Consider the following 27,449-nt stretch of genomic DNA (forward strand, 5'->3'; position numbering starts at 1 on the left):
AATGTACACCCATGAATCCGGCCCACGCTGTTCCCGAGAACTAACCTCATTGGAGAACAAACACTCAACCTCCACCTTCCCCGTGTAGACGACCAGAATCATTCAACTTCAGAGGAAAATAGTGACTGTTTGGCTTTGTGGCTTGGGCCAGAAAGTGGAAAACACTGATTCCTTGTTAGCACTTGAGGACGATTGAACCCAACGGGATTGCCGAGACAGGCCTGTACGGGAGCGGCGGAGAGTGTCTTTAGCTCCATAGGTGGCTGCTGCTATAATGTTATCACCAGGTTAAGTAAGGCAAAATCTGCTCCCAGCTGCCTGAGTGGGTGAATAATGATGCCTTAATGCAGGTTCTCTCTCTCTCTCTCTCTCCCTCTCTCTCTCTCCCTCTCTCTCTCTCTCTCTCTCTCTCTCTGTGTCTCACTTGTTCTCTCTGCGATAATGAGGAACAGAGGAGCAGACCATCCCCGAGGCATAGCACCTGGACTGAACCGTCTGTCTCCTTCCCTTTCGCGCCCCCCCCCCCCCACACACTCTCTCTCTCTCTCGCTCTCAGAGCGAGACTTGGGCCCTGTGCCAGACGCTCCGTCTCGCTTCCACTCAGTCACACACAGTCTGTGGTCTGAGTGAAATTACGGAACTTGTCATAAAGCCGACATACGTGCACACGTAGTGCACACAGACATACGCTGGGTGACGACGGTCTGACTGCACGGCTTCGTCGGGAGTGGATGAGAAAGAAAAAAAACACACAATGGCAAAAACGATTTTTTTCCACCGTTCTGCTTTCCTATGTGACAACCTTTACCATAAATATACTCTCCGCGCCTCCCCTCCCCCCGCACCTATGCCTCTCCCCTTTCCCTCCCATACTCAATTCTCTCCCCCCAGGAGCCTTTGCCAAGTGAGGACAATTAAAAGTGTACATCTCAGCGAGAGCTGTTTGTGTGTGTGTGTGTGCGCCTGTGTGAGTGTATGGTATTTATAGAAGAGGGCTGAATGCCTTTATTGTACGTGTGTGTGTGTGTGTGTGTGTGTCTGGGTGAGAGCAGAGGCGGAGGCTCTCCCGGGGCCTGCCAGCACAGTGCTGTACTGCTCCACGCTCCTCCTGTGAAAACGCCTCCAATGGGACTCGGGACAGCTGTGGCCAACCTATACAGCTTCACGGGCCATAATAAGGCATTCTGCACAGCCACGCACACAGACATGTGTGGACGTGCACAGGACACATGCATGCACATGCACATATGCATGTGAGCACATAAGAAATCCACGAGATTTCACGTAAGAAATCCATGCGTAGCCACTCACACCAACACACGCATGCACACACATTCGTGCACATATCACTGCCAATTTGGATTCTGGCTGTGTCTGTATGATTGGATGTCTGCCTGTTCGTTTATCGGTTTCTGTCCCTCTCCCTCTCTCTGATACACAGTTGCATACAGTCATCTAAAAGATCTCATCGACCTCTTCTTCCTCTCTCATGCAGTCTGCAATGCAGCTAATGCTCCTCAGCATATTTGGAGTCCCCCCCCCTCCTCCATCAATTGGACTGCTCAAACCAGTTCTTCCCATCCATCCAGCCATCCATTATCCTGCTCCCAGGGTGGCGGGGATGCTGGAGCCTATCCCAGCAGTCACTGGGCAGCAGGCGGGAAGACACCCTGGACAGGCCGCCAAGCCATCACAGGGCAAACACAGAAAGGTCAGTTATCATTATTATTATTATTATTATTTTAATTAATTATTAAAGGGGAGTTATAAAAAAAAAAGGTCCTCCTAAAAAGCTGTCCATCCATCCATCCTCAAGGAGATGTACTCCTTGAGCTTAAATATCCATCCATCCCTTGTCCACATCGCTTATCCTGCTCTCAGGGTCGCGGGGATACTGGGGCGTATCCCAGCAGTCATTGGGTGGCGGGCGGGGAGACACCCCGGACAGGCCACCAGGCCATCACACAGGGCCCACACACACACACACACACATTCATACCTAGGGGCAATTTAGTACGGCCGATTCACCTGACCTGCATGTCTTTGGACTGTGGGAGGAAACCGGAGCCCCCGGAGGAAACCCACAGAGACACGGGGAGAACATGCAAACTGCACACAGAGGACGACCCGGGACGACCCCCAAGGTTGGACTACCCCGGGGCTCGAACCTAGAACCTTGTTTGCTGTGAGGCGACAGCGCTAACCACTGCGCCACCGTGCTGCCTGAGCTTAAATATATATTATTAATTTGTATGTTTTATCACAAAGTATTTTCCCTGTTATGTGAGAGGTCTTAATAGCTTTTTTGTTCGTTGTCTTAGAAACCGAGTCAGGTGCGTTGTAGTTCAACACAAAACAGCCGGAGAACAGAACTACTCGCTACCCCGGTTAAACACAACCGCCGGTAAGGACGGGGCATCTGTGGGTGCGAAGGGAAGCGCTGGACTAGAAATGAACCCGAACAGGAAATGAGAAATTAATCGATTCATATGCGACTCACACACTCGTCCGACTTGCCAGTCGCGCGAGGCGACAAGCACACGCAACCCACCCCCCAATCTGGGAATTATGAAGGAAACGTCAGTCTGTTGTTTCCGGGTGGCTGCTGCTGCTGCTGCCGTCGTCGTTTTCCTACCGAGAGACAAATCCTCAAGCAGGGAGACGGAGAGTCAGACGTCCTTTCCTTTTTTCCATTTTCGTTTATTTAACAGTCACCAGATGATGAGATACATTCTTTTAGAAAAGAAATAGACAACAAAACTCATATTCTTTTTTGAGCCTTTTTAAAAACTATTATACAATATTCTCAATATATAGATTTTGTACAAAATAAAAGGTCAGTAAAAGGGCAGAGGGAGAGGGACGTCTTAAAAAAAACGGAGAGGAAAAGAGGAGGAAGTGGTGGTGGTGGTGTTGGCGGTGGGGGGGGGGGGGACGGGACTCGACTCACGGGACTACCGCACCCGGGGGGGGGGGGGGGCGACGACGAAGACCGGCGTCTCTCTCTCATAAATAAATATAGTAAATTAGATATCATATAGAGCTCTGTTTTCGACAGCAGGCCGTTGCGAAACCTGTGCAGCGTGGGCCCGAGCACGTCGGCTCTGTGGGGCCCGTGACGCGTCGGGAAATTCCTCACATTTTCCACACGGAGATTAACTGTAACCGGCGCGGCTAAAAGCCCTGAAATAAAGGTATTTACCTCATTAATGGGTCTGATAGTCTGTGCCGTGCTTGACCTTTGGCTGTAACAATATCCCCCAACCCGTACATACACACACACACACACACACACACAATAATACCCCCTCCCTCCGCCCCCTCTGCTTTTTCTTTTGTCTGTTGGTACTTTGGTACTTTGGTACAGACAAAAAAAAAAACCGCGGCGAGTCTCCTTGAAGCAAACTAGAGAATAGGAATGTCCTCTTTTCTTTTTCTTTTTTTTTCCTTTCCCAAGGCTAGCGAGAAATAACAGTGTGGTAGCTTCTCCGCCCCCCCCCCCCCCCCCCCAGACACACACACAAACAAACTGACAGACAGACAGACAACTGGGCGGAGCGTGAGCGTAGGTGGTGGTGGTGGTGGTGGTGGTGGGGTGGTGACGGGGCCCTTTAGGAAGGTCACACCGCGCTTCCCCGCCTGGTCGCCACCCACAGAACCCGCTCCTCCGCGTTATCGTGGTCGTCGCAACCTTGTTCTCGTCGGTCCGAAGCATCTCAATAACACAACAACAACTACAGGAGAGAAGACGACAACGAAACGGAGACACAAAAAGGGTGGATGCAGATGGCAGCGGGGACGGAGCAGACTCTCCGTTTGACAGAGAATCAAGGCCAATCGGTTTGGCTGATTGTTTTTCCTCTCGTATTCAACTTTTTCCGTCTCTCCCTCTTCTTTCTTTTATTTTTTTGCGCTTCCCCTCTCTCCCCCTCTCTCTCTCTCCCCCTCTCTCTCTCTCTTTATGGTCATCAGGCCGTGAGCGCTGAAAAGCACGTTTAACGGAACAGAATGTGATGGCGGCGAAGACGGATCTGCGGCCTGTTGAGGGGATAATTCCGTTTTCTTTTTTTCTTTTTTTACAACCTGGGTTTTATTTCTGCAATTCATCGTCGTGTGTATGGGTTATGATGTCATTTCCAACTCCGTTTTGGAGATTGTGGACACGGGGCCACTGCGAGACAGCTTTATAAATGGCGTCTTATGGGGCTTCCAAACGACCTGTCAATTAAACCGGTCAATTAGCAAAAACAGCACCAAAAAAAAGTCCCCGGTGCCTCGGATTGTGTACGTGATTGCTCATTATCTATGACCCCGTTTACACTTGGTTTTAAAATGCGTTTTTTTTTTTTTGCAATCGGATCACAAGTGGGCGGCGCTAAATACAAGTGTAAACGACCACCAAAACGTTTTGTGAACCGGTTACTCAAACCACTTGCCGAGGTGGTCTGGGACGCGTTTGACCGCATGTCTTCTGTAGTGTAAACGCTAATGCGTCCTGATGCGTCCCCGACAAGGATGTAACAGGAAATCTTCTTCTTCTTCTTCTTCTTCGAAGTAACGAAATCTGATCACAAGTGGTCAGCAGGACACATTTGGAGACGCATGATAGACACGGGTGTAAATGGCGATGTGTCTCGCTGTCCGCTTGTGAGCCGATCGCCCAACAGGCGTTTTAAAACCAAGTGTAACCAGGGTCAGTGACTTCTTAATTGTGCTCACCAGGTAGTTTATCAGTGGTCACTGCTACCTACGATAAGTATAGGTTGGTCATTCCTGCAAGTTGGACCAGGAAGTAGCTCAGCAGTGCGACTGACCATTGGTAATACTGGACATTTGGGGTAATTACTTTTACCTTGCAATTTTGCTTTCACTTCTGAATACGTCCATCAATCCATTATCCAAGCTGCTTATACCCAATCGAGGTCATGGGGTGCTGGAGCCTAGCCCAGCAGTCACTGGGTGGCAGGCGGGGAGACACCCTGTACACCACCAGACTATCACAGGGCCGACATGTTCATACCTAGGGACAATTTAGTACGGCTGATCCACCTGACCTGCATGTCTTTGGACTGTGGGAGGAAACCGGAGCCCCCGGAGGAAACCCACAGAGACACTGGGAGAACATGCAAACTCCACACAGAGGACGACCCGGGACGACCCCCAAGGTTGGACTACCCTGGGGTTCGAACCCAGGCCCTTCTTGCTGTTTGCCGACCGCACTAACCACCGTGCCGCCTTTCCAAATACATGCTTTCGATAATTGTGTTAATTTGGATTTGTTGAGACATATGTGATGCCCCGTAAGACGCTGTTGTAAAGTGGTGTCCGGCTCACATGTCCAAGATCTGCACAATGAAGCCAGTGGGTAAAATGATGTCATAACCGGTATGCACGATGGCAAAAACGAGACCCGGGTTCTGAAACGATGTACCTGTCCTTTATGAGGCACATGCCCAAACAGGAAGAAGAGCAGTGCTGATTGTTCCAGCAGACCTGTGTTTACGCTTCAGCTCCCATCTTTTCTGTCTGCGCCCTCCATGGACCGCCAAGCGGGCGGTGACATGAGTCTCCTCAGAGCGGCACGGCGGGCAGGCTTACTTGGCGTTAATCACAGCTTTTTCTCGCCGTCTTGACACATTAAGTTGGAGAGGCGAGTGGGTGAGAGGGGGTGGGAGAAGGTGAGAGATGGAAGGGCGACGTGTTAGATTCTCAATAAAGGCGCGTCGCCACCGCATCACTTTGTGGATTAAAAGCAAGACGCTGAATTTCAATCAAGCCACATTAATGGCTCAGTGTGAGAAATGGTCACTTTGTCTCCGCTGGCAGGCAGAAGAGAGGGGGAGGGAAAAAGAGGGAGAGCTAGAGGGAGAAAAAGAGACTCTGGCACCTCAAAGCCAGGTTAGACAAGGTTATACACCATTTTAATTCACCCAATTGTTTGCAAGCCAGTATGGACAGAATCAATTTAAGGTGGGATGATATTCATTATGTATGGCAAAACGGCAATGACAAAAAAGTTACTCACTTAGCAAAGTGAAAGTACAGCAACAATGGCTGCCAAGTGTGCAAAGCTTTAAATAACACCACTAATGTCAGATTACTTGTCAGATGAGATGAAAATATGATCTCCAAATTTAGGTGGTTTCGGATTAGCAATCGTCTGTTACATTTTGTGAATGTTTTTTTTTTTTTTAAATCTCCAGTTATGTTGAAGATATGAGACTCAGGTAGTTGCTCGGATTCTGAGCTCGCGCCAAATCCAAACTGCACAATGATCAAATCACAAAGCAACAAGGAATCTTTGTCGAAACAAATTTTTTCCCCCTCATTACTGACAGCGAAGGCATATGAGAATAGAAGCCCTATTAGAATTCAATGCCAAGATCTGACACTCTATCTACGGAGCCTGCGATTCCTTCATTTGTTCCCGTCAAATAATACAGCCTTACAAAACACGCCAAGCTCTGCCTGAGCCGCTCTGCGAACGCTTTGTACTGCAAGATGTGACCCACTTGCATTAAAGTGCATTGAGAGTTCAGTTCTCATGCTAGAGATGAGGAGCGATGTTGGGCAAGCACAGCAGAGAGATTGTCATCACAGTATAGCTGATAGGAGTAAAAACCTAATGTGACATGAACTAGATCTCTGGGGGGGGGTGTTAAAGGATCAAAAGAGGAGGATGAGGGGGTAATTGTCATGACAACAAAGGGAGACAGGAATGGCTGAGTGTTGGTCCTATAGTCTCTGTGTCAGGTCTAGGAATGTCACAGTCAAGCACAGTGCTTTGTGGGTAATGAAGTCTTTCTTAGGGCAGGACGCAGGAGTCTGAAACCTCAGCCTGGAACCCAGCTGTGGTTGTTGTGGGTCTGCTGAGGGCCAGCCAATCCACCCATCCCCATCCCCATCCCCATCCCTACCCCCATACCCATCCCCATCCCGATGCCTACCCCCTGTGCTAAGGAGCAGTCAAAGTTGAAGTCCACTTCCTCCCCTGAGTCCATAATGTCATGAAGGAGAATGGACTCCACGTCACAGTCCAAGCTGCCATGGAACATATCGATGTCCAAGTCGGCCGGCAGTCTCTCATGGGGGTAAGGCTGGTGATAGCCATGGTAACTGCCGCCACCTCCTCCCATCCCCTGGCTGTGGTGGTATGGTCCATTGGTCATGCCCTGGTGTAGCGGGCTGGGGAAGTGGTTGTGGCGGGGATGTGGGTGCGGGGCAGTTGCCAGGTGGCAGGAGTCCTGGGGCATGCCCAGCATACCGGCTGGGTTGGGGGGGAGAGTTGTGGAGGCAGGGAGGTGGGCGTGTGATGGTGGGCTGTACAGGTAAGGGGCTTTGTGGTTGTAGGGCTGCAGAAGGGTGCTGTTGCCACGCGGGGCCAGGGCAGGGCCATGGGGTGTTGTGTGGGTGTGGTTATGGCTCTGGCTGAGGTTGTGAGAATTGTGGCCCAGGTTGTGGCTGTGAGGTGAGCTGTGGTTGTGGTTGGTTGTGACACCGTTGTGGTTGTGACTAGGGGCATGGCTGTGAGTTCCATTATGGCTGTGGGCTGTATTGTGACTATGAGGTCCACTGTGGCTGTGGCCATTGTGGTGGCCAGTGGTGTGATGGCCGTGACGGCCGGACCCTGCTCCATTGCTAGTCGGGCCAATCATGGGGTGGCTGTCACTCTCCTGTCCCAGCATCATGTCCTTGGCACAGAATTGCTGTCCAGTAAGATCCCCGGTTAACAGACTCTGCAGGGCGTTGGTGCTGGAGTATGCCCGCATGGTGCCAGAGAAATTAGCTGGCTTGTTCTCCTGGATGGTCTGCATGGGGGAGTGATGCCGCAGCATCCCCATACCCGTTGACCCATAGATATTTCCCCCATAGGCGCTTTGACCTTTCACCCCAGAGTTATAGTGGTAAACTGGGGCTTGATGTTTGTGCCGTCCAACAGGAGGATGCTGCTGATGTTGTTGCTGCTGCGACTGGTGATGGTGGTGGTAACCATCGTCCATCAGCCTCTCATCCAGGCTGATCGCACCCGTCAGATTAGCCAGCTGGGGAAGTTGCTCCAGGGGAGGACAGTGGCCTCCAGCCCCCATTGCTGGGGATCGTTCACTTGAGGGAGAAGGGTACAGGTGGGGGGAGGTAGAACAGGACAGCCCTCCCTCCTCTGGTTCCTCTAGCTCGCCCTCCGCCAGGATGGGTGAGAGTCGCCCACTCAATGTGGAGGCCGAGGAGCTCGCTCTGGAGTGGAGGTCAGTCCAGGCATCAAACTCCCCTTCAGTCCCAGTTACACCTCCAGCACCAGGGAGGACCTTCCGTGGAGGGCTGCCTCGCTCTGGCGAGCTCTGTAGCCCTGCCACGGTGGAGCCAGCGCCTATCCCTGGACGGCCCACCCTCTTGCCCCTGATGCGGCCCTTAGTCTTCAGGTACTTGGTGCTGTTGTCCATAGAGACTGCTCTGCGGCGGGGTGCCTTCCCCATCTTCCCTCCCTCCGGATTCAACATCCACCAGGAGCTCTTTCCTGTCCCCTCGTTCTGCACCCGGATGAAGCGTGTGTGGAGGGACAGATTGTGTCGGATGGAGTTCTGCAGAGAAATAGAGAGCAAGAGACACACACAGAACAAGAGAGAGAGGGGGGGAGATCAAATTAAATTATTTCATATATCACATTGTTTTTTGTATATTGCATCACTGGCGCCAATTTGTAGAAATGAGTGTGAATGGTCATCTAAAAGAACAGATGGAAAAAGGCATATAGTTTGCATTTTTTCATTTTCTCCTCTGCAAAAGAATCTCAACTACCGTCATGAAAATAGAACAGGGCTTTATATGTCTCGACGACCCTTCTGTACACCAAAACTCCAGACCAATTCTTTCAATGTTTTTTATAAACATGCCTATGAAATAATGTCATATAGTTTTTCCTATTATTGAAAGCCAGCAGTCTGAGCTTTATCAGTTTTCCCCCCCTTTTTCTCCCCAATTGCACTTGGCCAATTACCCTGTTTTTCGAGCCATCCTGGTCACTATTCCACCCCCTCTGCTGATCCGGGGAGGGCTGCAGACTACCACATGCCTCCTCCGATACATGTGGGGTTGCCAGCTGCTTCTTTTCACCTGATAGTGAGGAGTTTCGCCAGGGGAACGTAGCACGTGGGAGGATAACGCTATTCCCCCCAGCCCCCCCCCCGAACAGGCTCCCTGACCGACCAGAGGAGGCGCTAGTGCAGTGACCAGGACATATACCCACATCCAGCTTCCCACCCGCAGACATGACCAATTGTGTCTGTAGGGACGCCCGACCCAGGTAGAAAAATTGCTGTGGCCCGGACCCGTCCCACACCCGACACTTCATCCGGCCCCACATACCGCATGGAATGATGGCACTTGGGCGGTCCGCTCCTGTTTGCCAGATCTGGGTCAGAACCAAGCCGTAGCAATGCTGCATGTGCCAGATATTTGCCAAAGGTGGCCCATATTAGTTTTGTGATATTTGGGCCATATTCACCATTTACCACACGGGCCACTTCAGGGTCACATCCAGATCACATGTTGCCCAGAGCACCGCATCTTTGCCAAAAAAGGCCCACATTTGATTTGGCATATTTGGGCCATATTTGCTATTATACATGTGGGCCACTTCAGGCTCACATCCATTTTGTCAGGGCCAGAAGAAGGCCATCAATGCCGCATCATTGCCTGAAGTGGCCCACATCTGGATGCTATCTGGGGACCAAGCCGGAGGTAACACGGGGATTTGAACCGGCTGATCCCCATGTTTGTAGGCAACGGAATAGATCGCCATGCTACCTGGATGCCCGGCTTTATCAGATTTTTAGGCAAAACAGGGAGAGTAGTGTTCAGCTTTGGTTAAACTTGCATATTTGGTAAAATGACAGGTAAAATCGTGCATCTTGTGTTTGCTTCATTTTATTTGATGGTTCATAACACCGCCAGTTCCCTTCCAGCTCTTAAGCTATTCAACAATGTGTTTTTGATTTGGTTGAGAATATTATTTTCTAGTTTTATTTAGTTTTTTTTTTTTGGAGGCAGGGGCAAAAATGTTGAGGGTGCTAAAGCTCCTTAGCACCCACAGAGCTGCCGCCTCTGTATCACACTACACGCCAGCTGTTTTCCATAATAAACATCTCAAATGAACGAAATCTGCATTTGATGAATATGAAGTGGATTCCCAAAGAAAGGTAGCAGCTATCGTGACACATCAAGTAATAAAAAAAATAAATTATGCCACCCCAACTTTTATCACAGTCAAAACCCGCAGCACAGAGTCCAAACACAGCTAAATACACAACAGTCTCTGTGCTGAGAAGCAAAGCAAAAGTGCTTAAAGCTGCACCGATTTTTGTCGGCTTTGGACAAAAACGATCGTGTTTTGCAGAAGAACAACAACATTTCACAAACGCAAGCCCTGTGATGGCCTGGCGGCCTGTCCAGGGTGTGTCTCCCCCCGCCTGCCGCCCAATGACTGCTGGGATAGGCTCCAGCATCCCTGCAACCCTGACAGCAGGATAAGCGGTGCGGATAATGGATGGATGGATGGATTGTGAAGCTTGTCTCACCAAAATTGTGTATCATAATATGGCAATATCCACATTTCGTCCCGAGACAGTATCATTTAAAGACGATAAACGATAATATTGAATTATTTCCCAGCCCTAAATAAGACTAATAAATAATCAGTGAACAACTCCTCGTTGCTCAGGTGTGAGAAGATGAGGAGGTAAATCCTCAGCTCTTCACCGTCGGTGTGAAGAGCCACAGAGACGTGAGGGTCCCCAAGACGTCCAAGGGACGGTGGGCAGTTGACCAGGGCTGCGTAAAACTCGGATCTGACGCCGTCCCCGTTTGTGGATCCCTCCGACTTCCTTTCCACCACTCCATCTCTCCTCCCCCACTTTTCCTTTCAGTCGGATGGATGTAAGGTAGTTGGCGGTTGGGCGTATGTTTGAAGTCGGTGCCAATCTGGCTTAGTGCCAGGGCCGTGTCTTTCCCACTCTCCCAGCCATGTGTGTGTGTGTGTGTCTGTGGGGTGGGGGGGTGGGTGGGGGGATGGTATCGCAAGACTGAGCCAGGAGCAAGAGAGGCTAATGGATGTATTCATCCCCCTCCACATCCTACCTTCATGCCCTATCTCCCTTTACCTCCCTCGTCCTTTCTTCGACACATTCCCTCTCGCTCTCCATTGCTCGCATTTCATCTCCGGCGAGTCCTGCTCTCCATTTCACACATTTCTCCACACGCGGCAGTCATTTTCCACTTGCTCTTTCTATTACTACATCTTCAGTCATACAATATTTTCCCCATCATCCTTCCCCGCCGTCTTGTACAGTCATTGATTAAGTTATTCAGCCTCCTTCACGAGCTGGTGCTCCCAGCCCTCCATTCAGAAACTCATAGGATGTGTGTGGCTCTTAGTCCTTTGTTCTCGTTTACAGTCTCTGGGGCGAGATGATTGCCGAAGATGCGTGATGTGCAACCGAGGCAGGCCCTTGCAATTCCTGCTCTCTGTTGTGACAGACATTTTGACGCTCTGGAAGGAAACCATCAAACCATAAAAGGGCCTCCCATGGCTACCAAGGTATACCGCAAGCACAATAGATTTGCTTCCGAGCGAGAGGCGCTCGCACTCGAGCCATCTTCATTATCCGGCAGATTATTTGTATTCACAGTGAATTGCATGGCGGGGGGAAACAAATAAATCAAATTTCAGCGCAGGATGCTGAAACAGGAGGGCGGAGTGATTTCAGGTGATCGGCGAACGCCTCCTTGAGTTGTCTCGCTGTGACAACCGCCGGCATTGGGTAGCCATGGCAACTGCGGTAAACGTGCAACAGCAGAACTATATCATATTGTGGTGGGAGTCGAGAGAGGGAGAAGGGGGAATGTGAGATGGAGGGAGAGTCGGGGGGGGGGGCTGCTGATGGGGGGGGGGGTATGCAAGAAGAGGCGTTGTGTTTGATGCTGCTGCTCCAGCTCTAAACAGCCTTTCATCTCGCCTGTGCCGGTCCGCAGGGGATGCCTGCTCCTCCTTTCTGACGGCCTCTCTCTCTCCCTGTCTCTCTCTCCCCCTCTCTCTCTCTTTCGACACGCCATGTTAGCTCCCCACCTTGCTGGATCATCCATCTATACCATACAGCACCAACTCCTCTCTACCAAGTCCATCACGTTCCACCTTTTAAAGGGAAACTTCACCATGTTCTCCATTTTCAGTAATTTCTTACTATAGGAAACCACCATTTCAGCACCACCGTGGATGGGTTGACTTGGGAATTTATCCGTCAATGACGTTGTCGGCGGGTAAATTTTCAACCCAGTTGCACAGCGGGCAGAAGTCTGTCTTCAACCAGCAACAGTTACTGATGATACACATTCTTCATGGCCTGGGGCCCTGCGATGGCCTGGCGGCCTGTCCAGGGTGTCTCCCCGCCTGCCGCCCAATGACTGCTGGGATAGGCGCCAGCATCCCCGCGACCCTGAGAGCAGGATAAGCGGTTCGGATAATGATGAAAAATAAATAAATAAAAGGCAGGAATGGCCAGCTGAGATGTAACCACAGAGGATGTGATGAACGAAGACGTATTTCATGCTATCTTGGTGCAGTCTACTGTACAACTGTACTCATACGAGTCGGCTCTTAAGAGGAGTTACGTGAAACGGGAGTGACAGGACGGGCCGGTGGGGCTTGCATCACGAACCGTAGCGATCAAAATGAATTCTGGGTACCGTAGAAAAAGCCAATTCTAGTCAACGGTTGAGTTTAAGCAGAAAGATGGCATTTTCTCCACCAATACTGGGTGTGCCTGAAATTCTTTTGCTCCAGTAAATTCAGATATTATTCAAGACTGACATATCATCCACAATAATCGAGGCGAAAATTCGTACATGAGGCGTGTAAGCCTTCACGCAGGCTCTGCCGCCACCGCCAACTGTAAATGGGGCATCCATCCTAAAGCTGGACCACTTCACGCCGTACTGTATGTAACTCTCTATGTGACCTGTCTGATTCAAATCTCGATTTAGCCCCGTACAAGGGAAGAGCAGCCCCGTTCGACTTGGAGGGATTTGTCATCATCCCAAACCCTCTTTATCTGATGAATCCACCTGCTAGAGAGATTTGAGAGATTGCTGGTGGTGGCTAGTCCTAGCATCGTTGTGGCTAGCTGCTGGCTTCCTGTCGCTTTATTTACCGCCACGCTTTTCCCCCCCTCTGTTATCCTGTTTGTGACAGTGTACGTGTCTGTCGGTCCTCATTTCTAAGAATAGCTGGTGTCGCAGGTGGCTCGGGTTGTGGGTGTGACTCTGCCAGCCGCCTGCACACCGAGTCTGAGTCAGGGGCAATTTTTCCAGCCTCTGGCCCTCACGCCCCCGAAACAGGCAGTCACTGCTAATCCCCCTCCATCCCCGAATAATCCCAGACAATCCTGAGCTAATCCTGAGTTGATTCGGGGGCACTCCCAGCTGGGTGTCTCACACAGAGCTCTGCCAGGTCACCACAGGCGCGGTAGGCAGTCCGGATACGCTATGATCCAATGGAAATGCAGGACAGCCCGAGAGGAGGGGTTGAGATGTGGGAAGTACGGGGACCGTTTTGCACGATGTCGGTATTCTTCATGATTTCTGCTTACATGTGTAAAAATATGTTTAAGAACCCAGCTGAGGTTCATCACATTGAACTGTTGGGCAACATATAACATCAAACCAAAGTTACCTTTCAAACACTACTCCCTCACATATTTCAGACCCCATTTTGTGAGACATTTTAGGTGATCGATTCTCGTTACCGTTAATTCAGACAGTAGAATTGTGTTTCAATATGACAATATCTGAATTTCACCCCGATGCGATACCGTTGAAAGATGATAATTGATAATAATGTATTTAATTGATGATATTGAAATGGCCCGCCCTAGTGTATAAGATGATTGTAGGCTTGTCCATCACATTTTTCAACGCCTCCATTCACTAAGCCAAGGAATACCTTCACTCCCGAGTGCTGTCCTAGAGGGGCGGCTTCACCACGTTTTTACCTCCGCGGATTGAATAGAATAAGTGAAAATTTTATTATGCATTAAATATTCATAAAATGGAAATTCTCTTTCAGCCCCCCGGCTTGCGGTGGCAGACGAATGAGGCCCACAGAAACATAGAGTGACAGAGGGGAACACACGCATCACAAGCATAGGCCCAGAAAGCTACTTCCTATTCAAATCATACCTCCTTAACACAATGGGCATGCTGGAACGGGGCCTAAATAATGAATGAGCCGGTGGCTAGGCTAACCACGGAAGATGCAGTGGCTGATACCGTAACGCCGAAAAAGACCAGACGGCGTCAAAAGTAATTATGTCAGTTTCTCTCCCTCTTATTGCGTGCGCCCCGTCCGTCGACCTACACCCAGACCTAAATCAGGTTGAAAGGGTCAATTTGGTCGTGAAACGAAGGAGGATGAGGGCTGTTCTTAGCGTACGGACCCGCCAGACCCACCACGGCGGTGTACGTGCAAGTGCCCCGTGGTTGCAGAGACACAATCGGCTTGGGTTCAACACTCATTAAGGCCTACGATCCTGATACCTGATTTAGATCTTTAGACAATCCCTACCAAGCCATGTCACAACCCTCTTTGTCCTCAGATTAAAAGCTTAGGCCCCCCCCCCCCCGAAATCTGACAAGTTTGCACCCCCCACCCCACTCCGATACACAGGTGGCAGCGACGATAAAAGGGTTGAGAGAGAAAAGCTGCTGTACAAAGGGTAGGAAGGAAGTGAGGTATTCAGCGTCAACCCCAGAGATACACATGTGACCTCCCATGATGCATAGGGACCAGTTTGCTCAACAGTCAGAAACAGGAAAAGGTTTCTTTCTTCTTCTTCTTTTTTTTTTTTTTTTTGGTCAATAATCAACTTTTTTTGAGCACATTCGTTTGAAACCTCCACATTCTCGCCACGCAGATCAACCTCGCCGCCGTGCCCCTCTCCCTTTATGCACTTGAACGCAAAGGAATTCAATTTAAGGGCAGAAGAAGACGACTCGGTGCCTGGAATCAATGTTATGTAATGGCTACCAATGAATAGGCTTGGAACACACCCCATCATTAGCTGCCACTGGAAGTCCGGCTTATTATGCAATACACAATAATGACGCTCAGAGGATCATTCGGGGTTTGTTTTGGGGTTTTTTATAACTGCATATCGGTCTTAACAGAATTTTACTCACTGGCTTCATTTTAGATAATTTGGGCAAAAGAACACGAGCCTTAAACCTCTTTTCAGCAGCAACAACAACGACAACAACAACCCTAGTGACTCAATTGGACTGTGGACCTGATTTCCCGTTATCTGCGACGTCTCCGTTGCATTGGCAGGGTAGTTTATCAGCGGTTACCACTGTCTACGTTAAATAAAGGCCCAGTGCCTGCTGGGATAGGCTCCAGCACCCCCGCGACCCTGAGAGCAGGATGAGCAGTTTGGATAATGGATGGATGGATTGATGGATGGATGGTCATTCCTGCAAGCTGAACCCGGAAACGGCTCAGTAAAGTGATCGACGGTCGATAATGTCGGACATTTCAGGCGTAAACTTTTGACTTTTTCTTCTTGTACTTTCATCAGCGCGGTTCAGATACTTGGGGCGAATCGGACTTGTTGAATCCTGATGAGCAGAGTGATGTCATAGCTGACGTGCACGATGGCAAAATCTACGAAAGTAGGGCCAAGGCTGTAACAACAACAACAGAGTTATCCTTTAACATGCCCACGCTCTTGCTAACTAACACGCATGATGTTGCCTTAGCGGGAGTCTGCCAGCACGCTACTTAGGCGTGCCCGCTTGACAACGATGCCCAAATCGCCCCTCGGTCGCCACTCCCGAGGCGTCAGTCGAGCCGTTTCGTATTAGGTGGGGGGTTTCGTGTGGTACGGAGGTTGCGGTTGTTGCGGGGGGGCCCAGTGAGCCGTCTGGGATGGCTTGACAGGGCTGGCATGGGGGCAGCTGGACTGGGGGGGGGGTATTGGAGGAGGGGAGGGGGGGTGGGAATCTATGGGGTACAGCGTGGGGCCCAGTGTGAGAACTCTCCAAGCCCACACAACGGGGTGCCCTCAAAATGCCTCCACCACCACCACCACCCCCTCCCCCTCCACCCCCCCCCAAGCTCCACTACAACCCACTTAAGGTTCCCGCGCACACACAGAGCGAGAGAGGGGGAGGGAGAGAGAGAGGGAGAGAGAGGGGCACGGAAACAGGTCAAACAGTTTATAGGGCCCATCTTGTGGAGAATGTGCACTCATTCAGACAGAACTCGGTGAGAAACTAAAGACAGAGCGGGAGAGCGGGTTCTGGGAACCAGCAGAAAGAAACCACTCACCCGATTCAAACAACCTCAAGGGTGAACCGGCACGGCTCGCTAGCCCGGCGCAGAGCACAGCAGCTGTTCTTGTAGTGGCACCGGGCAAAGCCGTTTGCCACACTTGACTGGTATTACCAAGCCATTTCATGCAGAATGGCTCCATTATGTACTGTCAGAGGGTAGCCCTTTATGCCGCGCGCTCATTTGATAAGCCCAAATCAACGGGGAGTAGCGTGAGCGCTAACTGTGTTTATTGTGACGCTGTTTTCGACTGTGCAGGAGGCAGGAGGGAACGGCGGGGGGAGGCGGGCGGCGGCGGGGTGGGGTGGGTGGGGGGGGTGTTTCAACACAAGCAGTTTTGTTCGGCGCAGGAATGAGTTTTGTCAGCTAAGCTTGTCTCCAGGCTATTGGTGGAAATTAGCGGCGGCTAAATATTCGCTTTCCGTGATTGATGTCACGGCTTACGTTGTCCCTTTGAAGGGAAATAAAGAATTTAGAGGCATGTGGATTAATAGGGGGGTGGGGGTGGGGGGGTAGGTGTGTTCTCCGTCTCCGAGGGGGACTTGAAGAGGCGCTGAAGGGCCTAATGGCAAGGATATTGCACAACTGAACTGAGAGGATATGGTATATGGTGCAGGGGGGCGGGGGTAGAAGAGAGAACGAGAGGGCGTGAGAGAGAGAAAATGAGAGACGGTGACGAGAGGGAGTAAAAAAAAAAAAAGAAAGAGGGAAAAACTGGAGCGGGAGTGAGTGAGGGAGAGAGAGAGAGAAGGAGGGAGGTAACTATTTGCCTGAGCAGCCCAGAGTCAGATGATTAAAATCCCTTTAGGAGGCTTCTTTAAGAGAGACAGATGGGCAGACGGGCCTGTTTTTGGAACGCAATCAAATTGAAAAGATTATGGGGGGGAGGGGGGGAGGGAGAAGAGAGAGTCTCTTTTATTGGGAGGTGAGAAACAGTTACATCTCCGCCACATGCCGCCGTCGCCTCCACGGCAGCGGTCACGACTGCGCTGGCATGCGCGGCACGTTGGCAGCCTCGCTGGGTAAGAAATAAAACCCTTTGGATTAGGAAGCGGAGCCATCTCGGTGTGTCGGTTCAGATCCTCCGAGGACTGGCGGCGACTTGGCGCTCCTGCTGAGGGGAGGGGGGGGGGGGAGCCAGCGGAAAGCCAGAGAACTCTCGGCTCCTCGTAGCGTCGCCGCAGAGTACGGTTCGAGGGAGCCTCGGTAACGCACGGCCCGTCCACCGATGGGATATCGTCTCACGGACGAGACACCGTCGCTTAGGCTCACGGCTCAGCCTGAATCTGCGCAGCTCCCGGCCGTTGCCTTCCCTCGCCAGACAGCTCCCGCGCACGAATAGGGGAAGCGTTTGCGCGGCGGAGTCATTTGAGCACCGTCGAAAGGTGCTCCGCACCCCCACCCCCCCTCTACACCCCATTATTCCTCCACATCAAACAAACGCCGTTACTAAAAAGGCATAAAATGGAAAGTGAGTGTGTGTGTGTGTGTGGTGGCCTCAGATCAGGAAGCGGCTGTGGAGAAGGGTGGAATGGAGTTGGTGGGGTATTCCTGCCTGACTGTGCACTAATTGCAGCCAAGGGCTGACAAATCTGCACTCGTGCCCGCCCTGGCGCCGAAGGAAGGGTTGGCGTTGAGGCGGCTGGGTGTGGGACGCAGCCGGGCTGCCGCGGCTCCGGAGGGTAAAAATAGACGCTGACAGATTAGGAGAGCATCTGAGAACCGGACAGGGGATCGGAAAATCCGCCCGGAGCAGCCCAGAGTTTCCGGTGGGCACGAGGGGAGGGGGGGGGGACACAATCTGGGTATCGCGTCTGACGCCCACGCTGAAAGAGATGGGGGTGGGGGGGGGCGAGGGAGGGGCACGTGCCACCGCGGAGGGTAGGTAGGTAGGTGTGGTTTTTCCCGCGCGACGTAAGGCAGAGCTCGCGCTCTCCCGGCGAGGATTCACACAACAGGTGTTTGGACCGGGCCACCTGTGAGGGCGGCCGCCTGCTCACTTTACACCTCCTCTTGGGAGCAAAGTAACATTTTCCACTGGGCCTGCCATGCTTTTGTTAAAGAGCAACACATTTCTGGATAGGCTTTTACAGCTCGTTTTACAAGATGGGCGAGGTGTGTGTTTGTGTGTGTGTGTGTGTGTGTGTGTGTGTGTGTGTGTGTGTGTGTGTTCGCGTCGACGCAACGTGCGCGCGCATGTCGAGGCGTGCGGAAGTGGACCTTGTATTTGTGCGAAGTGCCTGCGTGTGCGCGTTTATGTTTGTGCATCAGCCCCGTTTAATGGCCAACAGGCACCGCGTGGATTTGATTATATTGAAATCTCCCCCTGCCACATGCAAAGAACCAGGCGTCCGACGATGGAATCGATGCAGGGCCCAAGCCTTCCCCTTGCTTTTCTTTCTTCTTCTTCTTTTTCATTCTCTGCCTCCACGTAATCTCATTCATAACAACGAGAATCTCATTTCCCACTTTCTAAAGGTCAGCGCGCACCTCTGATCACACTTTAATAAACATAATTCTCGGCGTTTAATTTAATTTCGGCCGTGCAGGAAACTCGGGAGGCGACCGTGCTCGCGGCGTGCGAAATTCATCGGATTGTCCCTTTAATTGCTTCGATTTCACAGTGCGGGGAAGAATGACCGCGGTTGCGCAGAAGAAGAAGTGGGGAAGGGGGGGTGGGGGTGGTGGTGGCGCGGTGATTGCGGCTGGAACTCGGTCACACAACAGTGAACTCTGCACGCTGTCATAAGAGACATGCAAACACAGAGATTAAAGCCGGATTTACCCTGGGTAGGCTATCTTTGGCTTCCTTTCTCCTTTTTTTCCCAAAGGAAATGGAAACTCAGGTAACCACATAGTTAGGAAGATGGATAGTTGGGGAGATGGAGTTTGACCAGTGGCGGCTGGCCAGTACAGGGCGCTGTGGGGCGCCGCCTCCTTCAAACGTCAGAAGATGAAAATCTACTTAAATACGTTTTTAGTTGTATAATGTAAATAGTTATGAGATAAAAGTGTTTTCCAGGTTGTCAGCAGCCATTAGATATTGCTTCCAAATGGTATTTGATATACTTCCTGGCTGAGGGGCGCCGGCCGAACCACACCTCATGTAAGCCCCCCAACTTGTGGCGGGCAGGTGACCTGAGGCGGCTCTCTCATCGGTTTCTCCAGGGGGCGCAGTTCTGTGCTGCCCCAGACACTCCCACTTTTATTGGCAGCGAATCGGTATAGTTTAACTGTTTTTCGATCTAATGTGATTGGACAGTTCTTGTGGCTGTCAATCAAGTTCACACCCACCACCACGCCTCGTCTCGACTCAGTCATCCAGCGTCTACGAACCCTGATAGAATCTATGGGCGACATCGTCCTTCTTAATAACTCTGACTGTGTGGACATTAAAGCAGCTGTCAGGTGTGCTGCCGCCCCCCCCCCCAACATTTTTAGCACCAGCCGCCACTGGTATAGTTTATCTTCAGCTTCCTCTTTTCAAAGGGAATGGAAACTCAGGTAGCCACATAGTTAGGAAGCTGGATAGTTGGGAAGATGGGTTTGATATAAGCTACTGGTTCATGCCAGCCGCTTCTTTTCACCTGACAGGGAGGAGTTTCACCAGGGGGGCGTAGTGCGTGGGAGGATCACGCTATTCCCCCCCCCCGGTCCCCCCTAGTCCCCCCTCCCCTCCGAACAGGTGCCCTGACCGCCCAGAGGAGGCGCTAGTGCAGTGACCAGGACACGTAACCACAGCCATCTTCCCACCCGCAGACACGACCAACTGTGTCTGTAGGGACGCCCGACCAAGCCGGAGGCAACACGGGGATTCGAACCGGCGATCCTCGTGTTGGTAGGCAACGGAATAGACCGCTACGCCACCCAGACGCCCCAAGCCAAGGTTATGTAATTAAAATAACCAAATTGAGATAATTTAAGAAATAAGCCCATCTTAAATTAACAAATTTATGTATATATATATATATATAAAAAGGGAATAACCTGCAAAAAAAAGAAGAAGACGAAGAAAAAACGGAGCCGGTGTCGTCGCCGACATGACATATTGAACAAGCGGCATAATCGGTGAATTTCATCTCGCTCTGTAGTGCTCAGTATTCAGACACTCTCAGCACGCCCGCGTTCGGCGCGCTCTGATCTGAAACCCATCCGTCATCCGAAGCGCCTATCCTGCTCTCAGGGTCGCGGGCATGCTGGAGCCTATCCCAGCAGCCACTGGGCGGCAGGCGGGGAGACGCCCCGGACAGGCCGCCGGGCCATCACACAGGGCCCATCCAACATATCCAAAAACACTTTTCCACACAAAGATAAAAATAAGGGTCTGTCTACATCACAGGATATTTTCCTCAACAGCGGGTCGAAGTTCCTCTCCACAAGTTCACCTAATTTGGGGGGTAATTCACGCTCACTGCTGGTGATTCATACCCGCTGATGGTGGAAAGTGACTGGCTTCCCAGTCAATGTCCACCATCTTGTCTGTGGAAGCTGGCGAAGATCCGACACCGGTGGAGTTTCTCAACGTTGAGCCTATGAACGCCGCTCTTCCGCCACACGGCATGCCGCCTCCTGGTGGCATTACAACAGCTAAACACAAACGCTCACAACTTTCACATGGAACAGTCACGCGTAATCTGAAACTTTTCTTAACGGGCCGTCAGTATTACAAGACACCGGCCCGTGCATGGGTTTGTTGCATTTCCTGTCCCCTTAAAAAAAGCGGCTCTGCTCATTTCTGAAGCGGCATTAAGCGATTCCTCCCCTTTAGCTTTGCATATTTTCACTCCGAAGTGGCTTTCAGGCGGGCACATGTATGCAGGAGCACACACAAACACATATAAACACACACAAGTGCATTATTTATATATATATATATATATATATATATATATATATATATATATCGCCATTATTCAAATGGCTTATCCTGCTCTCAGGGTCTCAGGGATGCTGGAGCCTATTCGAGCAATCATTGGGCGGCACGCAGGGAGACACCCTGGACAGGCTGCCAAGCCATCACAGGGCGATATATATATATATATATATATATATATATATACACACACACACACCAACATCACACACACACCAACATCACACACACACCAACATCACACAAAGCGGCGGGCTCATTACTGCAATGCCAAGCTACCAGTTGCTAAGGAGACCTGTGGGAGAGGGAGGGTTCCCTGTTGTTGCCATAGCAGCCGGCTCGCTCCCTGCCAGCTCACTCCCTCCGGGAGAAACGAGGCGAGGGGTGGGGGGTGAAGTGGGCAGAGGTAGGGGGCAGCAGTTTAATAGGGCTATGAGGCGCAGGAGAACTTCATTAACCGTCGACGTGCATCGCACCAACCGCTGCTCCTCCTGAATGCCTACCCACACGCAACACTTGAGGCCCACAGACCTCCACTTACTCACGCCCAGCCAATAGACCGCCACTTATTCACACACCTATGGAGAGGCGGGGGGGGGAAAAAGAAACAGGCATGCCCAGAATGAAAATGGGGCGGCGGGGGTTGAGCGTATCTACAGGGCGAGAGGTGTTGCAGAGGGGGAGGTGGTGGTGGTGGGGGGGGGGGATAAAATGAGGATAGGAGAACAAAGGGGGCCTCTGATGTGGGGGGGCCCCTTGTTGCAAAGTAGTTGGGGATTTAAACAACAGAGGCGTCGGTTTGAAGCCGTACGGAGACGGCTGGGAACGCAGCCTTGCTCCCGCGCCTCCGGGTGACCGAGCAGCTCGACCTTGAGCCTCCTTTTCTGTCCTTCGACCGCGCAGAGTTGCGCCGCTTTAAAGCCGCGTGGGGCCAAAAACTCAAAAACGGAAACAACTGCCTTTTTCCAACACTATCTCTCCCTATATATATAGCGCCTCCTCTGGTCGGTCGGGGTGCATATTTGAGGGGGAGGGGGGGAATAGCGTGATCCTCCCCACGCGCTACGTCCCCCTGGGCGAAACTCCTCCCTGTCCACGTTTACACGACGTTAAAACAGGTGGAGTTATCGCGTGAGTCCGACTAAAAGTGGACTTTTAACATACATGTAAGCGTGTTAGTCCGGCTGGAATCCTGCTAAATAGAATTCGTCCCAGTCGGACCGACGCCCCCACATAACGCGGTTGGGGATCGATTCAGTCCGGCGTGTACACGCTTCAGTCGGCCCCGAACTGGCCTGGGCGTTCTGCGCATGATCCATAGCTCCCGCGGCGCTCTTTCACCCGGAAGTGGAACAGCGTGGTATCAGCAGTATAGACCACCGGAACACTTCCGGGTACCGTGACAACAGGACGCCAGGAGAGGGGGATAGAAAACCCAAGCCGCACTGTATTAGATACGCAGCCTAGCCGTAGCGACGATGCCCAAAAGTTGCTGTGTGGTGGACTGTACTGTTAACAAGACAAACAACCCAAATATTGGTTTTTTTTGTACTGCCTAAAAGGCAGAAGGAGGGAGAACAACGATTGTAATGGCTCCGGGCGATCAGGAGGAAAGACAAGGATGGACAACTTTGGGATCCTGACCAGTTTGGTCTGGCGCAGGTCGAGCCGGTGGCTATATGGAATTCCACAGTTAGCTAAACCCGTCTGAATGGCATCACATTCTTCAAACCCCTATGTATTTTTATCCGTTAAAAATCATAAAATGGCCCCTCCTCCCCCCTGAATATTTGGTCACATGCTCAATTTTGTTTCTCTTTCCTAGAAACAAGGGGTAACTACCCCGGTCTCCCTTACCCAGTTAAAATGCAAACAGTGTTATCACATTATCATTGTCATCCTTATTGAGTAGTATATCATGCATCGTTGTATGTGGTCATGTGTAATCCAGTAAAAAGTCATAATTGAATAAAATGCAAACATTTGTTGAAAATGTAGCCTAGTTCCTATGTAATTGTAGATGTCGCCATAAGACACATCTGGCCATCGAGTGGGGTTATTAACCCATTCCCCTGTTCGACTGAAAGGACACTGGCCACCGATACTGCGAATTTTTCGCAAATGTCGGCTCTTGTCCGCAGAAGCCAACGTAGCGACATAGTTAGCCATTTAAACCGTGTTCAAACTTGCCGGCTTCTATCCCCCTCTAGCGCCCCCCCCGCTCTGACGTTCGAACGCGGAAGTGCAGTGGTCTATCAGCACTAGTGTAGAGTACGTATGAAATGTACAGCGCTGTAAAGGTGTCCAGGTTTTCACCCGCTTGCCAACTTGTCGGTCGCTCGTTTGGTAGGTGGCTCAACAGGTCAACCGGAAGAAGGGGCCGATAGCAACCAGCTGAAAGGGGGGTCGGACAAACTGCCGCCAATAAATCGATTCTCCCCCGGTTCCTGTATACCGGGACAACGACGGTAGTCCCATTTTACATGGCCTTAAGTGTGCATGTAAACGCGGTGAGAGTCAGGTGAAAAGAAGCGGCTGGCGACTCCACATGTATGGGAGGAGGCATGTGGTAGTCTGCAGCCCTCCCCGGATCGGCAGAGGGGGCGGCTTGCAAGAGTAGGGTAATTGGCCGGGTACAGTTGGGGAGACAAAGGGGGGGGGGTAAATAAATAGTAAAACAATGGAAAAAGATACAACTCATGCCAAACTACCAACTGCCGGTGAATTCTTAACGCGGCGCCGACACTGATCCAAGTCCAACTCAGCCGATGCAGAGATGCATGCGGGCACAACCCTCATAAAGGGAAAGGAGTCGATGTTTAGCATTGTACGTCGTTAAGTACAGTTATGTTACACCCCTGTGCATGTTTACGCTGGACTGAAACAGGGTTGGATCCAGACTCTCTTAACTGAGCATGTGATTTACATCACCTCTATAAAGGTATATTGCACGTACACGGGCTGCATTTCGGTAACTGCCTGCCAACATGCACAACCTCGCATGTTTCCCACCGAAACCTACGAGATTTAACTTGCAGGGGAGCCAAATCCCTGACCATCGCTTCTTTGACAGTTATTTAATTTCTCAACATTATCAGAATTGTTTCACTTCGTATCTACGTATATCAGCGTTGCCCGCTCGCTTGCGGTGGCGGCTGGCCAGTGCAGGGCGCTGGGGCGCCGCCCCCTTCAAACATCAAGAGATGAAATAAAGGTGTTTTTCAGTCTGTCAGCAGCCATTAAATATTGGCTCCAAATGGTATTCGGTTGGTTTCTGTCTGAATACATATACTTCCTGGGTGAGGGGCGCCGGCCAAACCATACCTTATGTAAGCCCTCAGACTTGTGGCGAGCAGGTGACCTGAGGCTGCCGTCTGATTGGCTTTTTCAGATTTTCCAGGGGCCCCAGACACTCCCACTTTTATTGGCAGCGAATTGGTATTGTTTTAATGTTTTTTGATCTGATGTGATTGGACAATTCTCGTGGCTGTCAATCATGTTCACACCCACCACCACGCCTCGTCTCGACTGTCAATCATCCACCGTCTACGAACCCTGATAAAATCTATGGCTACATCGTCCTTCTTAATAACTCGGTGACTGTATGGACATTAAAGCAGCTGTCAGGTGTGCTGCGCCAAGGTACATTGAGCCCCCCCCCCCCCCCAATTTTTTTTTAGCACCAGCCGCCACTGGTTGCGTCTGAGTTCTGGCTCAGAAATAACCCAGTGATAGGGGGGCTTTAAATGAGTGAGAGCCACGTTGAATTCCTGTAGGGGTCATGTTGTTTTCTGCATTGGAGAGCGGCGCTTCACGTATCGGCTGGCTGATAACCCGCCATAACCCCGCCCGCCTCAAGTCCTCATATTTCAAGTAGAGGTGTGTGATGATCTGGGTGGAGTATTGATTTTAATGTGAGTTGTAGGCGTATATGTGTGTGTGTGTGTGTGTGTGTGTGTGTGTGTGTGTGTGTGTGTGTGTGTGTGTGTGTGGAGATGGGAGAGAGGGGTGCAGAAACAGAGCCCCCTTTTTGTTTCAGGGTAGCTTGACCTACTCTATGCAGACTAATGAGAGAAAGGGGGATAAAAGAGAGAGGGGGGGGGGAGAAAGACAGAGAGAGAGGTACCCCTGTCCAACTGAGAGTAATGGAGGGATAGGGGGGACAAGAGAAGACAGAATTTGCTACCCCCTCCCCCTCCCTCCCCCCCTCCTCTGTTTCCTGAAACAAAAAGAGCCCAATTAAGTCAGTTTGAGTTAGGGTCTGGTGTGTGTGTGTGTGTGTGTGTGTGTGTATGAGAGTGAAAGTGTGTGTGTGTGTGTGGGGGGGGGGGGGGGGTATACGCACTAAGGGGTAATATTAAAGCTCCCCTCCTCTCCTCCTCTCTCCCCCCCCCCCCTCTCTCTCTCCCCCCTCTCTCCTTCCCCAGCCTAAGCGGGCCAACCGTGCTCTCAGCTCCTCGACGGGAGATGCTGAAATATTAATCGCCGTGCTCCAGCCACAGACTAGCGAACACAATTGCTTCAAACTCCCACCCTAATGAGTGTGTTCATGAATGGCTAATGGGCACAGATGGGGGGGGGGGGGCTGATGGCTTGTATAGATAGTGGGGGGGGGGGATGGGGAGGCAAGTGGAGGGAGGAAGGAGCGAATGGGGTAAGTGAATTTTGTTGGCTTTTGGAGGCTTCGTGTGTGTGTGTGTGGGGGGGTGGGTGGGGGGTGGGGGGGGGTGCAGAGGCATGCCATGACCTTTTAAGAGCCTACTGAAAACTTAATTAAGACGAGCCCTGTGCTACTCTTCCATTCACTCTCCCCTGTATGTGACCACACACACACATTTTGCGTGTCGTCTTGTCTCGTTCTCTGTCTTCCTTCGCTCCATGCCGGCCGGTTACCCTCCCGCCCTCCACCCGGTTACCCTCCCGCCCTCCACCCGGTTACCCTCCCGCCCTCCACCCGGTTACCCTCCCGCCCTCCACCCGGCACCTCTCCGAGCTGCCGGGCACAAGCCCCTCGAGGCCACCTCAGGACACGACACCGGATCGACAGAGTTACGAACGCACACGTCCCTTCCCGCTCCCACGAAACGACCGCACACGTCCTGAAAATAAACCCTCACAACAAACGACCAGCGGACCCCCCTCACACTGCCTCCCTTCCCCTCCGTCTTGTCTGTCCATACCCCCTACACCGAGACATGGCCGGAACAGAACAAACCCACCGGGCTCTGAAGGGGGGGGGGGACATAAAACAAGGAATACAGGGGGGGGGGCGCATGGTTCGGACGTGCCCTAATGCATTTTTTAGGCCTTTCACCTCACTTTTAGGGTTGGGATGTGTGACTTTTTTAGGGTTGGGACGTGTGACTAATTTGTTTTTTAATTTTCCACATGGTGGACGGTGGTGGCGGTCACGTGGCTCGGGTCCCGGGCTGTCCCGGTGGCGTCCGGACCCTGCTTGGCATCCCGCTCATCATATTCTCCATATATCTTTTCAGTCCATTATAATTGTGTTATCCTCTTTCGGTGTCGTATTGTGTACATAGCGTGAACACAACATCCGTTGCACGTTGTCCGCCTTGGGAGAGAGATCCTCCTCTGGTGCTCCCCCCTGAGGTCTCCTCCTCCGCTGCTCCCCCTGAGGTTTCCTCCTGTTGTTTCTCCTCGTCTGATGTGGGTGTAAGGACGGGATGTTGTGTTGCTGTAAAGCCCACTGAGGCAGATTTGTAATTTGTGATGTTGTGCTACACAGATGAAATGGACTCGACTGGACTCCAGTTCTACAACACACCGACGGTCCGAACCCCTGTCCCGGGCCTGCGTGTGGCACGGCGCCGGTCCGCCCACGGCCTCCCCGCCAGCGGACGCTTGTTCTGAGGTGATGTTGACATTTCACGTGCGGCCTGACCTCTTCTGATCCGGGAGGGGAGGGGAAAAGAAGGAAATAGAAAGTGGCGAATGGACGGAGGCGCTGGTGGTGGTTCACGGTAGACCTCACCGTCTGCACCGCCCGCCCGCCCGCCTCTCCCCCCAGGGGGGGGGGGCGGGCCGAGTCTTTCACGACGTCGGAAACGCCGAGATGAAAGGTGAGGATGGGAAATTGGGGTTACAGCGCACCGCCCAATACTCCCTGTTGGCATCGGGGCCGTCCTCCGATTAAGAGGGCCCAGTGTGCACAGCCATACTATACAACCCCCCCCCCCC

At 51.6% G+C, this 27,449-nt stretch overlaps 1 protein-coding gene across 1 annotated transcript in view; it reads right to left on the reverse strand.

Annotated features, from left to right (window-relative positions):
• Window positions 1-6,833: 6,833 nt before the first annotated feature.
• The window catches only part of foxo6b (forkhead box O6 b), a 56,527-nt gene continuing 35,911 nt past the window's right edge, over window positions 6,834-27,449 (reverse strand). The window contains exon 2 of the mRNA XM_056286749.1: window positions 6,834-8,576. Coding sequence (XP_056142724.1) covers window positions 6,834-8,576 — 1,743 coding nt within the window. The remainder of the gene's footprint in view (window positions 8,577-27,449) is intronic.

The sequence above is a fragment of the Lampris incognitus genome, chromosome 9 (assembly GCF_029633865.1).
Source record: "Lampris incognitus isolate fLamInc1 chromosome 9, fLamInc1.hap2, whole genome shotgun sequence".
Classification (NCBI taxonomy): Eukaryota; Metazoa; Chordata; class Actinopteri; order Lampriformes; family Lampridae; genus Lampris; species Lampris incognitus.